Source organism: Ptychodera flava, chromosome 18 (assembly GCF_041260155.1).
Source record: "Ptychodera flava strain L36383 chromosome 18, AS_Pfla_20210202, whole genome shotgun sequence".
Classification (NCBI taxonomy): domain Eukaryota; kingdom Metazoa; phylum Hemichordata; class Enteropneusta; family Ptychoderidae; genus Ptychodera; species Ptychodera flava.
The window spans coordinates 23,645,051-23,659,437 of NC_091945.1; the positions used below are offsets into that span (position 1 = coordinate 23,645,051).

General features: G+C 38.0%; 1 protein-coding gene across 5 annotated transcripts in view; it reads left to right on the forward strand.

Annotated features, from left to right (window-relative positions):
• The window catches only part of LOC139117203 (atrial natriuretic peptide receptor 1-like), a 178,859-nt gene that overhangs the window by 152,348 nt on the left and 12,124 nt on the right, over nucleotides 1–14,387 (forward strand). For all 5 annotated transcript variants that reach the window (XR_011548478.1, XR_011548477.1, XR_011548476.1 and 2 more), the window contains 6 exons: nucleotides 76–377; nucleotides 5,621–5,756; nucleotides 7,277–7,371; nucleotides 10,318–10,456; nucleotides 10,698–10,782; nucleotides 12,317–12,419. Coding sequence is in view for 2 of the 5 variants with exons in the window: in XM_070680102.1 (XP_070536203.1) it covers nucleotides 76–377; nucleotides 5,621–5,756; nucleotides 7,277–7,371; nucleotides 10,318–10,456; nucleotides 10,698–10,782; nucleotides 12,317–12,419 (860 nt within the window). In the remaining 3 variants the exon portion in view is untranslated. The remainder of the gene's footprint in view (nucleotides 1–75; nucleotides 378–5,620; nucleotides 5,757–7,276; nucleotides 7,372–10,317; nucleotides 10,457–10,697; nucleotides 10,783–12,316; nucleotides 12,420–14,387) is intronic.

A 14,387-nucleotide genomic window follows, 5' to 3' on the forward strand; every position in this document is an offset into this window, starting at 1 on the left:
TCATCATCATCATCATTTAGTGTATGTTTTCCAAGCTAATAATTAATACCAACTTTTTGTCTTTTTTTGAAACAGTAATCATCATTTCCGCCCGAGGGGAGCACGTAAGGAAGTTCATGCTACATGCCTACGATTTGGGTCTTATCAACGGCGAGTACGCCTTCTTCTGCATCGAGTTCTTCAAGCAGAAGACAATGTTTGGTGACTTCTCTTGGAATAGCACTGACGGAAGAAACGAAGACGCCAAGAAGGCCTATGAAGCACTCTTCATCTTGTCCTTCTACAAACCAGAAAACGACGAATTCAAACAGTTTTCCGAAGAGGTGAAAAATCGCTCCAAGGAGGAGTTCGGCTATGTGTATGGTCCGGATGAAGAGGTAAGCCTCGTTTTACTGTACTTTCAATTTCAACTGACAGGCGATTTCTATCGCCAGATATCGCGAGATTTAAATATTCAACGTACCAATAGGTTGTCTGCCGTGTAAAACAAAATAAGATTGTAGTACAGTATAGGGTATACATATACTGTACTTTAACAAAATCATGAGGGAGCATTCATTAACAATGTTGAGGATGCACTGTGTGTTCTGTAAACAAGTCTATGCTTCGAAAAAAACGTGGCCACGGACGATCTACGGATAAGATATCGCGCATCAAGGTAAATGGTCTACTGTACTCCATGCTTGTCGTCTAACTTACGTTTGAGCTGTCGAGTTTTGGGTTACGATTGAAATCTTTTCATATTTTGTGCATTCGTCTTAGAAATTCGTTCATCAAACTCATTATATTTGGGAAGGGGTATGTAATTTTGACACCCTGATACCGTATATTTATTATGAAAGATTTAAAATGCGGCAGTTGTGAGTATGCCTTTCCTACAGAGTGATGGAAGCCAAAGTGAGTGGAAACCGAAATTTACACAGAAGCTGCTTGAAGGATGACATTTTAGGATTAATCTTATACATGAGCTTGTCGCGACGGAGCTGGTAAAACATATCATCTAAAATTCAAAATGTACTTAATGAATCAACGTGGTGGTAGTAAAGGGCACGTGACTCACAGCTACTTGAGTTCACAAAAGATTTTGCTCGCACACGCACGCTTAGCGGTTTTATGTAGAAATCAGCCAAGATAGATAAATATAGGCTTGGAACAATATAATGTCATTTCTGAGTGAAAAACGGAGCAGAATCCCGTAGCAGCGGTATACGTTTTATGCCTTGAGATGAATAATTCATAATAATAATTGTGGAAAAACTGAAAGACTTCTGAGCAAAAAAAAACTAAAACAAATTTAAAATAACACTACAGACTGGCAAACTCCATGACGTTCAACTTCCTATACGCGTCATTTGAGTTTCCTGTCTGTGCAAGGTCAATATAGTATCGAGGTGGACACATTTCCAACCGTGAAAATTGTTTTTTCACTATCACTGCTGATACGATTTTATACGTCATGTGGGTGATGCTAAAGTTTACCAGTTTATCACATGAACTGGTCCGAATCGCCCACCAGTGTGACGTAGAGCAGGACAGATAGGAAATCCGAATTACCCCTGTTCTACGTCATCAACCGGAACTTTTTTCCTGCATGCTACCGTTCATACATGCAGGTCGCGACACAGACCGATTTGTTGTGATCGACCAATCCACACATGGAAACATAGAAGGCATATTTGTCCAACGCAATTTCGAGTCGCTAAAACTATAGCTTTTCCCAAGAATCGAATGGGGATACCGTCGATCGTTTTATTTTAATGGCTCACTAACGTCGCGGCTCCAGTCGAGTTGTGTAGGCTCAATGTGGACGTCGTACCTGGCGATCCCGGTTGGCGATAAAAGCGAAATCTCAACCTCGACGTAAGTTCAACTGAATAAATGAGTACCGTATAATCTTTTTGAAAGCGACATAGGAGGAACAAGCATAAAGTCATTCGACTAACAACGATAAATTTCCTTCATCGCACAAAAAATTCCGTAAATTCTCGCTCGGAATCAAACCTGCAGCGCGGCGTAAGGCTGTAGCGAAGACACTGTGGAATTCTATTTACCTCGAAAGTTGACTCTAACAACACTAAAAGCAGAGTTTCCGTCAAGTAACAAAATTAGGATGTATCCACGGGCGTGATATGTGTCACTTTAAACATCAAAGTCCGTAAGACGAAAACATTGACGACCGAGACCGGGATTGACGACTTGACACCGGCAGAGACCGGTGACGGCAGCGTTGTGGGCACAACATGCAATGAGGTACACCCTGTGTCATCGAACGGAATCTTTCGCGCTCGCCAAGGTCGTAAACTTGTATGATACTTTCAAAAGCAATTGCATCTCTGAGAATGAGAAATACTGTTTCGATCGTGTTGTTCCATTTACTTCAAAAATCTATTTGTAAATGTTCTAAATAACTCTGAAAACCATGGCTAGCCATCAGTAGCACGGTGAAACCTATGTCCGTCGATGACCGACTTGCCCTGGCATCGGTATAGCGCGAGACAATGATTGACACGTTCACGTGACCGAATCCGTACGTCTGGTTGGTGGAGATACCATTCGATGTATCAAAATTTCAGCTTGATGGGATTTATGAATGAAACTATCTCCTGGGTGACGGGCCGCTGTACTCATTAAACAAAAGTAAGCCGCGTAAGTAAAAGACAAATCGCGACGAAATTCATGCAATTTGTTACGATAATTTTGATCCATCTACGTCAAAAAAAAAGTAAGAAGAGTGTTCATGTGATAAATATATAATCTCCTTCGGCGAGAAGTTGTGCGGCTCCGCGAAAAACACGAGTATACGGTGACCTCAAACAGAGAAAAATACCATGGGATTATATATAAAAATATGTACCTACGCTTCATAATATGTCCAGCTATTTCTGTTCATTTTAACGTATTCTTCCCAATAGTAAACCAGAGTAGATGATTAATATTACAAAGAGGCCGCGCGTTATTGAAGACTTTGAAATTGGCTATTATATCGATATTCGCAGTGACCCTGTTTCGACCGCAATAACAATCGTATAGCCAAGAGGCCTACATTGCTAACAATTGTAAAAACCAATATTGGCTATGGGGCTTTACACAATATGCGCTAAGAGTAGATGCTGAGTGTACTTTTACGTTTTACCATGACAATTTTTCTCATTTTTTGTCCAGCCCCACATCTAATAATTTCCATCTAATATTAGGCATCACTGTCGGTCGACATTTAACTAACCACAAACCCTTGAATTTTATGACAAAATAAAATGTAAAAGCTTCGTCTTATCAAAACTAAATCTAAACGTTCATACAATAACAATTGATAAGGATAGATCTTCCGACAACTGAAAATGAAACCAATCTTTATTTTTAGGTCATATGACATTAACATACTTCTAAAGTGCGATTTCGAACCCAGCGTCAAATACAGTAGATGTTCGATCGGATTTGAACTCACAGCGTACAGCACCTAGTCACCAAGCGAAGGCATCACAGTCAAATCCGCTCAGCCAACAAAATAATTAAATATCGTGGTTCAATGCTATTATTCTGACTGCGATCCCTCCATACGCTGTAGAGCTCATCAAGCGCTCGCACTCACTCGCTATCACACATCACACACAAACTTCATCAGCGCAATGAGTACATCGCTTTAGTGGGCGAAAGACAGCCTCGGGGACAATTCTGTCCACCAGCAGAGCTATCAAACCAGAGTAGAAAGTACAGTCAGATTTTCAATCGGATCCGAACTCACAACGTACGGCAACCAGTCACCTAGCGAAGACATCACACTCAAATATCTAAATTTACTCCACGTTCCATAAAACATGCGACAAAAATCAGTAGGATTGTTCAACATGAAGACATGTTGATGAATAATTTGTTACGACGCTGATCAATAAAATGTCTCTCCGTCACCCTAAAAATCAATATCGAGAACTATTTTACCGCTGATCTCGACTTAAACATGTTTGCAATTCGTACACACTTTCGACGTGTTTAACCAAATGTGTGCAGCGTGTGTACTTAGCTGAACGTAAACGTGTATTACACTCTATGACCCGCATGGATATCACTCGGTTCTGCAAACGGGAGAAAACCTTTTTTGTATCCGCCATTGCCTTCGGGAATCTTTCCCGAAAGAAAGAGTGCATCCCCGTCGAATTCAGTTCCACCCGAGGCCAGGTTTTAAAGCACATCTCAAATTCTCTTGAAGATACATCTACAGTCTGAAGATATCGAGCTTATCGGGGCATATACAGTAAACTCCGAGTCGAATGAATAACTGAATACGTTCAGGGCCAACACCATGTCAAGGTTGCTAGAAAGATATTGTGTGAAGAGAGATCAATACGAAACAACTAATTTACAGTAATCTATGCATAATAACCAGCCAGATAATTGAGATGCCTTGGTTTCAAGATGCACAAGACCGTAAACCAGTGGCACTGAACGTCAATTGAGGGCAAGACAAAACGAACTAACTAACTTCACTTGCTTTATCTTTTCTATCTTTCGGTTTCAATATGTCATTTCTGCCATTTCGCAAAACCGGCGACGATCGCCGGCCGATGCCCGGTCTTGTTACCTTAAATAGGTCTTGCGAATGTCTTACTTTGAAAACAGTGACTCAAACAAATCAAATATAATATGTCTACTCAGCAACATTGTAAGTTTTCAAACTACATGTACAGGGGTTGCTATTGAAACGAGAATATTATACGTCAAAGTAACAAATACATTAAATTGACAATAGCTGTAATTGTTCAAAAAAAATTCTTTATTTTTTGTTTTCAAACGTTGACTGTGTAAATGTTCCTCTTCTTCTTCGGCCAAAAGAGCATTGAAGTACAATGTGTTAGCCTCGCGCACATGATATATTGTGTACAATACGTATTGTGTAAATGCAATACGTACAGTATGCAAATTAAGTTGCAATGTATACGATATGCAATTACCTTATAATGTATATAATATGCAAATTAACTTGCAATACTTACAATATGCAAATTAAATTACAATATGTACAATATGCAAATTAAAATCCTTCTAGTCCTGACTAAAATGAAAATATCGATAATAACAGTGAACCTTAAACACCGAAAGATTGTGTTGACAAGGTCATCACTATAGTATACGCATCATTAGAAGTAATGTTTTGACTGAACAAGAAACTATTTTGCAAACAGAACGATGTTACTGGAAAACACATCAAAATTATTGCTGATAGAGCTGGATGTAATAAAATGTGCGCTGTCTCGGTATGTCCTTTGTGATTTATCACACTTTGGCTACTATCGTACCATGAAGTAAAATTTATGTAAAAAGTTATTTCTTGATGATTGCTTTGCAACAAACTGGAAAAAGAAATCAGATGGGGTTACTGTAACCTAAGTTTAGTGCACCGTATTGTATCAGTCACTGGAAAAGTAAAAAGTATAACATTGTGTTGGATGAGCACTCGTCCACGGAATGGCCTTAATATATCTCACCTCCCAAGAACTTATAACTGTTCGACATAAAATGTTTACACAAGGGACAAGAGAGAATGGCCAAGGGCTTTTCCTGGTCTCTTTTCGGATGCTAACATCCTTTTCCCATCGGTAATTAAATCTAGTTTCGTTTGATCCAGGTATCAGTGTTGGCAGGTATCTCTCATGACACCGTAATCCTATACGCCATCGCACTTAATGAGACATTAGCGGCTGGCGGAGACCCGTACGACGGAAAATCCCTCGTCAAAAGACTCTACGGAAGAACTTTTAAAGGTAAGTTTAGGTCGTTCCAAACTATTTTTGGTAGCGTTAAATGGTTATTTTCTGTGCTTGAGCTAGTGTAATGGCGCTATCGCCTTTATCCTGACTGTTATCAGATTTTGAGTGTCCACTTTGGAATGGCATGTTTGCAATCATGCGTGAAGCAATTACCGAGTGTATTCGTTATAAATGGATTTGGAACACAGTATATCTCAAGACCATTTGCAGAAATATTCCAACAAGTTGTAATGGAAATCTATTGATTTCTGTGTTTCGCGTTTGAGAAATCGGGATAAAAGTGCAGCGGGGCACAAAACTCTGGCTACACTAAAACTTGATACGCTGATATCCAAAAAAACATTATCTGAAAAGATAATCACAGACAATTTTCGCGAGTGTCTTCAGGTTCCCAGTTTTCATTATCTTGTGACTCAAATTACACTTAGGAATAAACTGAGGTTGTGAACCGAAAATGTAATATTCTGCAGGGCTTTACGGCGGGCCTTATTTACATACGAATTTGCCGACGCATTGAATATTACTGCCCTGAAGTTAGTCTGACCATTGGAGAGTACCGTAATGACTTCTTGCTAGAGCTAACGTGGTGGGCGAAGAACTCATTTAGCGTTTTCTATATCAAAATTTTTTATCTTGAAGAATCTAGTCTAATGGTACACTTTTTCAAACCCAAAATTTGTAACAAAACAGCTTGATATGATGTTGCCAAATGCAAAGACTTACAAGGTTTATAGCTTCGTCTCAGGAAACGGAGTCAACGCTAGATTAGAAATTGAGCAGTATACCTTTATTAGGACTGTGGCGCAAAGTTATTGTTCGCCTTGATTGTGAGTTGTGGAATGATAAAGGGGCGCCGTGGGCCAAATTTGAATTTATGGTTTAATTATTTCCAGTTCGACTGTTTACCGTCGTCAAGAGTTTAGTGTCCTACATTGATTGTAAGAATTTAGTGTGCTATAACATGGTGTAGCCCGTTGATGATCCAAAACCAACTCACACAGATAATAGATAGCATTTGTAGCTGAAATTTGCTGATGTTGCACCTTCGGCTATTTGATAAGGATTTGCACGTATTTTCTCTCAAAAATCCTCCCAAATAAATATGTTGAAACTGTTCGCCGACACTGTTTGTATGTTAATCACGAATAAGTTTGAAATCTCTATTAGTGTCATACATACATAAATAAACGTATAATTATAACCATTTCACAACGATGGAGATGTTTAAGGGGAATGTTTTGAATAATTGGCCGCTTTAAATAGCTCTAATGCCTTTTAAAAACATTGAGGTTTTATAAATCCTTCATTTCATTCATTCAGGTGCGAAAACTCAGCAGCAATCTATACCATTGGATATCTCCTCCCACTACGAGATGTGCACAAGCGTGCACATTACTGTAAGTTATGGTTGTGCACAACTTTAAGTGGGAAAATAGGAATCCGGACACCTGGTTGTTTCCGTTTTTATGAACTTCTAAGTTTCTCATGTAGTCTCGTTTTCTCTGTCACATTAGGTATACAGGGTGACGTCACCATCGATGACAATGGAGACCGCGATGCAGACTTTATGATGTTTGACATGACAGATCCCGAGGCGGGAACTTTTGAGGTAAGATTTCCCACGCAATTTCAACATCTACGTACAGGGAGATAGTCATTTAAATATGAGATACCTAGGAGGCATGTCCATGTGCTAAAACGATGGGTGTGGGTTGGTATAAAAGTTCGCGCTAATGCATTTTTAGTCGTCAGCTGAGAGTAGGGTATTTTTAGCAGGAGCATTGTTGGAAAAGGCCGCTGCATGGCCCTTCTCTTAAGACTTGCCAGGTCTTCGGGGCAAACTTTTCTTCTCCTACATTCAAGTTGCCATTGAGAGTACGGCTGCAATCCAATAGACATCAAATCAGGTCCAATAATCGTTATCATTCAAGGTAACTAAGAAAGTTACCAGGTCCAAGGAACATATTGAAAATGACAAAGGCAATGGGTCATCTTGAACCACAAAGTAGTGGTGGTACCAGGTGTCCGAATGGGTAAGCGTACCCTGCCAGCTAGCCGCACCCGTCAAGATTGACCCAAAGCGACAAATCCATTGTTATTTGGTGAATTCACCAAATTACTTTTGTGAGTCAAAATTTGGTATGCTGTCACTCATCATTTGAGTAACAGACAGGTCATATTTGATACAACATCTCCGTATCTACCGTAGAACTTCTTAAATGATTTCACTAATCTACTTTCTGAGAACCCTTGCCTCACTAACTTTTGAGCTAATAGGCTGTGTCTAACTCGAAAGTCTTCATATGAATTGCATGCTCTACTGTATCTAAGAAGTTGTGAAATATACACACCATAAGCTGGAGATGATGGTATATTGCTCGACAAAAAGCATATGCAAAATTATACTCAAGGGTGTGACATGTAGAAACTCTCCTTACCCTGCCCAAACATACGACTTGCATAAAATATCAACAGGCAACAAATGTGGATACTAAAAAATTCGAAGGAATTGTTGCTTGATTTAAAAGTCAAGAAGAACAAGTTCAGCTCAATCCGAACATTTGACTTTTCCACATTATACACCACAATTCCCCACGATAAACTTAAAACAAGGCTGTCATCTCTTGTGAAACAAGCTTTCCTGCATAAAAATGGCAGTAGAAGGTACCAATACATTACCATCAAACATAGGACAGGTTATTTCAGTAACAACATGGATGCCAAGCACAAATACACAGATAAAGAAATTATTAAAATGCTTAATTTCTTAATCGACAACATATTTGTTAAGTTTGGCGGTATGACATTTCAACAATCTATCGGCATACCAATGGGTACAAATTGTGCACCCCTTCTTGCAGACTTATTTCTGTATTCATATGAAGCAGAGTTCCTACAGTCTCTCTACAAAGCGGGGTCTAAAAAACTTGCAAGGCGTTTTAACAACACGCACAGATATATCGATGATCTGATTAGTCTAGACAATCCAGACATATCAAATTACTTACATCATATTTACCCTGATGAGTTGGATATCAAAGAAACAACAGAGGGTAGGAACTCTGCTTCATATCTTGATCTGTTCCTACAAGTGGGTACTAATGGGCTACACACTAAGCTGTATGACAAAAGGGATGATTTCGATTTTGAAATCATAAATTATCCCCACTTGTCAAGTAATATTCCATCTGCACCTGCTTATGGTGTGTACGTGTCTCAACTTCTCAGGTATTGTAGGGCTTGTGATTCCTACACTGATTTTCAACTGAGACACAGCTCATTGGCATCAAAATTACTGAGACAAGGATACACAACAAAAAGACTCGTTAGGACTTTCAAAAAGTTCTACGGTCGATATGACAACATTGTGGCCAAATATGACACCTCGCTCGGTCACACAAAGGATTAACGACAGCATTCCCGGCTTTGACTTATTACAGTGATTCATATCCTGTATCTTTCATACAATATTTAGACAATTTTGGGACCAATCCTGACGGGTGTAGCATGCTAGCATTGTACGCTTACCCATTCCGGACACCTGGTACCACTACTAATTATCAGTGGTTCAGGATGGTCCTACTTAAATTTGTAAATCACAATAATTGTCCCATGGACCTGGTAATATATTACCTTGAATGGAAATGATTATTGGACCAGTTTAATGTCATATTGTGTAGCGAATGTCGAGTATTCAACGAGTCAATAATTTGAATTGGGCTCAAGGGATGGAGTGAATGAAACACTGCACTTTAGCCACCGTACCTTGTTTACAAGTGGAGTAAATACCTCGTTCACATTTTACAAATGTTGCAAATTAATCGTCTGTGTCAAGGAGCACCAACATAATATTTATCTTATGTTATCAAAATTGTCTAAATATTGTATGAAAAGATACAGGATATGAATCACTGTAATAAGTCAAAGCCGGGAATGCTGTCGTTAATCATTTGTGTGACCGAGGTGTCATATTTGGCCACAATGTTGTCATATCGACCGTAGAACTTTTGAAAGTCCTAACGAGTCTTTTTGTTGTGTATCCTTGTCTCAGTAATTTTGATGCCAATGAGCTGTGTCTCAGTTGAAAATCAGCGTAGGAATCACAAGCCCTACAATACATGAGAAATCTCCATTTTGTTGAAACCATTCGTCTTGCCCACTAACCCAGGTCTTAATAAACAACTTTCCATAACCCTTTCACTCAGAGACTTTCTAACAATCAACGAAGGAGACCTTCTGATGTGGTGTTCCTATGGATTCATATTGACCATAATTAGGTTACAAAGACCATCCGCTTGAATTTCAGGCAATACTTGTGATTAGTTTAAATTAAATAATGCTTTCAAATGATATAGTACAAAGGTATGTTACAATCCAGCACACCTGAAAAAAACCTGGCGACATTCTTCTCAGGGTAGACGTCGGCGGCTGTCTTCTGGTCAATTTAATGGTTATAACTGACATACACCCAAGACAATATTGAATAGCAATACCGATATAGAATTCTTCATTCTTTGCCGAAATCATGCCAATGAACTTCTATTTTTTTGGTCAGGTTGTTGGCCACTATTTTGGTCACAGTAAAACCTACGTTGAAGTTCCGGGACGACAAATACATTGGCCTGGAGGAGCAACCGGGCCACCGAAGGACGAACCAGACTGTGGATTTTTCAACGAGTACTGCCCAGAGAAAGGTCAGTATATGTATGTACTTCAAAAGGCTTAGTTTGTTACGTAACAGAGCATGGCAATGAAATGTCAACGATAATTATGTACACAAAGTTCAACATGATTTCTCATTGTTGTGGCACTTAAGACTCACAAAAATGTCTCGAAATACGACGTTTGGAATATCTATTTTATGTGATATTGAATGCAGCTAGTTTTAAAAACTTTCCAAAGCAAACGTTCACAATCGCGAATGATGTCTTTCAGAGCCAATCAATCCAGCCTACGTGGTGACGTCAGTCTTCGCGGGACTACTTCTTATTCTGGCAATTGTCATTATTATCATGTACAGGTACGTCAACTTTTAATTTACTAGACCAAACATGAGAATAAGGTGCGAATTATTATATGTCGGAAAATTAGTATGTTTTGATAGGGTGATTGTCTCATGACAATTTCAAACATAGGTGGTGCTGACAGTTAGCGGATAAACATTCGCGCAAAATTCTAATACTATCTTTTTCCAAATTTAAGTAAATTATTTTTGACGTTATTCACTGAGAAATAACTTAGTCGGGTTTAAAGGAATTAGTCTCCAAATTCATCCCAGGACAAAGTATTGGTTGTAAGGTCTTGGTTTACTAACCAATTTGTGTGTGTTTCGGCGACTTAGCTGGCTAGGTAGGTGATAGCTATACGTAGGTCGGCGGGTACTGGGTGTGGAGGCACATGGACAAGTAGATACGTAGAAGTTGGCAGGAGAGCAACCTTTTGTCGACATTCAGATAGATGAAGTCAATGAAAAGGCCTTGAATCCAAAGATTACAAGATAGTAATAGCACGCTTTGTCGATCATTTAAACTTGGAGAGTTACACTTTACAATGTATCTTTCAGTTGGTGCATAGGCATGCATAACATGAAATGAAACTGGAGATCAATAATGATATTTAAAATTCACATTTTTTAACATGTAAAAAACTGTTCACATTGAGTAATTTTAGATGTACAGTGTTATATGGGCAATTTATTTGGACGAGAAAGTATTTATCCATTAGTCGTTTATGTCATTTCACATTATATTATACAGGTAAACGTAAAGGTCGAAGGCTAATTAAATATTACATTTTAGAAAACAACGTCAATTTTTTTTAAATTAATTTTTATCATTAATACCAAAATTGAGATTTTTTACCCCAAATATACATCCACTTCATCCTTTGAGTAAACTACTGATACCATACTAAACTTTAGAGTCTCTGCTTTTTGAAAATATATAGTGTGAGGGGGTTTCCTTGTCATCTTTGGTGAGAAAAAAATTGTGTTGGCAACAAGGAGCTCCAACTTAAAAGGAAGACGCAATGATTTCAGTAGTTGTATAATATCTAAGTATCGCGTTCTGATCACTGAAAACCATTCTGGCATGTTCTTTCATTCAAGCGACTTACTTTTCACTTCTCAAGACGTCTGAAGGCCTTAACAAACTGCGCATAATTTCGCCATCTCACATGGAGCACCACATGGGTCTTAGTTATTGTTGCGTTTGAGGTCTGAATTGAGGAATAAAGAGGTCGGCTTCACATCGCTGTCATTCATTTGGTGAAGTCAATAGACTCAAACTCTTACTCCGAGATTCTTTCTCGGTGAAAATCCTGTGAATTCCAATACGGATTATTCCTTTGCAAAGTGTTACAGTTATCTCGGAAATACGTGCTTTGAATTTCTATATATATTGTTCGATCAAATCTGTGAAGATAAAATAAATACTTCGCTGGACACCGTTTAAGTAGCTATTTCTAAGTAACTATTTTGGGATGCACTGTCCTTTCAGAATAGCTGATTTTCTCTCAGACATATCTTTCTATCCCTTAATTCCTTTTCTTCGCAGAAAGTACAAACTGCAACAAGCTGTCGCTAACATGCTATGGCGAGTAAGTTACGATGACATTATTTTGCATGGCAAGATGGGAGCTACTCAAGCAACGATGAAGGTAAATATGCTTGTGGAAATTAGTTTAGATTAGAAAGCACCTTTTCCATCACTTTACCAACAGAGATATTTCACTCCTAGACGTTTGTCATCTTTGTCATTCTCAACAACTTTTGATAGCTCCATGTTAGCTTTTTCAGGCACATGCTATCAGCAAATGAATGCCGACATGATAGCAAAGATACACGTTGTCGAGAGAGGTGGAAGTAGAGACATACTGTATCAAATTCAGCAGAAAGAAAGAATCGGGGAATATATAAGTTTTGTGGATCCTTTGTTTTTTTCAAAACAATAAATATGACAAAGTACCTGCGGAGCTAAATGCTAGTCATGTTTAGTTGGCAACATCGTGATCACCTTGGTAGTCTCTGGGTCAATTATACTTTTCTCTTTCGTCCATTTTGCAGTTTTGTACAAATTATTTTCTTTCGTTGACGACAGAAAAAATACTTCAAACCTTTCTGAAAATGTCAAGCATTACACGCATTCCTTTTTATCCAAAAAGTAATTTTTGTGAGAGCAATAGTATCCTAAATCTGTTTTCACTGGTCTATCCTATTGTCATTTAGAAGGTTCTTGCTTAAATTGACGGAAAGGACAAGTGGTAAAGAGCCGTGAGTAGTGAAACGAACAGTCCTATCGTCGCCTGTAAACTTGTATTTTTTGAATTACAGAAGAGTTATTTTAGCACTTGCATTGATTAAATTTCAAAAGCATGGTAACAAACATATGAAATAATTAGAGTTTAGCGAGATATTGTTTTCAATGGGCATGTTCCCGGAAAGTGATTATTTATCTAGAACGTGCGAAAGATGAAAGAAACTTTTGCGATTATATCAAAAGTATGAGTGTAAGTTAAACTATCGTGAACTACATCCTAACTTATTTATTGATTTAAACCATGAAGAAAGAAGATTTGTCTTCTAATCTTCTTTAACTAAACTGTCTATGCCAACGGAGTCAGACATTAGCGGCATAGAAGGAAGTTGGATACGTTGGATCAGGATGTGTATTAGGTCTTACACGAGCTCTTTGATTGCTTAATAGCTATGTTTTTCATTTTATCGATTGTAAGGAATTTTGACAGACTTCATAACATGGTCTGTGGAGATTATCGCTTATACATTCCTCGCTGACCGTAAAATTTTACTTCAGAAGTGTTAATAAAATTTATTACTCTCAAGGGCAGAACCAATACAAAAAACATAGGAAGGTTGAACACCTTAAGTAATATAAACACATTAAATCCTTTCGTAAAGCATTTTATATGAAATGTCGAAACTTGTCACTGCACGCCTATGACCCAATTAAGATGCCCATTATCTAAGACAACCCTATCATTAGACAGAATTTGATACACCCCATGGAATGCTCCGCAATTTAAAGCCTACTATCACTTCTGTTCCCATGATAACTTAACTGAGATGAGAATGTCTATGAATGCCAAACACGTAACAGAAACTAACGAGTCATGGCTGTGTATGCAATTTTTTGTAAAACACGCATTTGTTTATCCACCAAGGAGAAGAAAATCGGTTTTATAAAAGTACAGCGTAATCACAGGACTACGTTGCATAATCTTGTAAAACGCCACTCGCATAAAACGTAGAATGTCAACATTAAATATTCATCTATATTGAACGCCTTAGGTTTATAGAACATATATTTTGCAGCCAACTAATTATCTTATATATATATATATATATATATATATATATATATATATATATATATATATATATATATATATATATTATAGGTCCTAATTGTATATATAATGTTGGCTTTTACAGCAAGTAACGATATACAATAAGACTATCTTAGAATATTCTACCTTCTATCTTTTGTAAGCGTTTTTCAATGTGAAGCACAAACTGCCATCATTTAGGTTTGGGTGCTTGACCAATTATTGCTACTGCTTTTTTCTTGCGCCTAAATAAGTCCTTGCTTTCTTGCTGCGCCTATATCA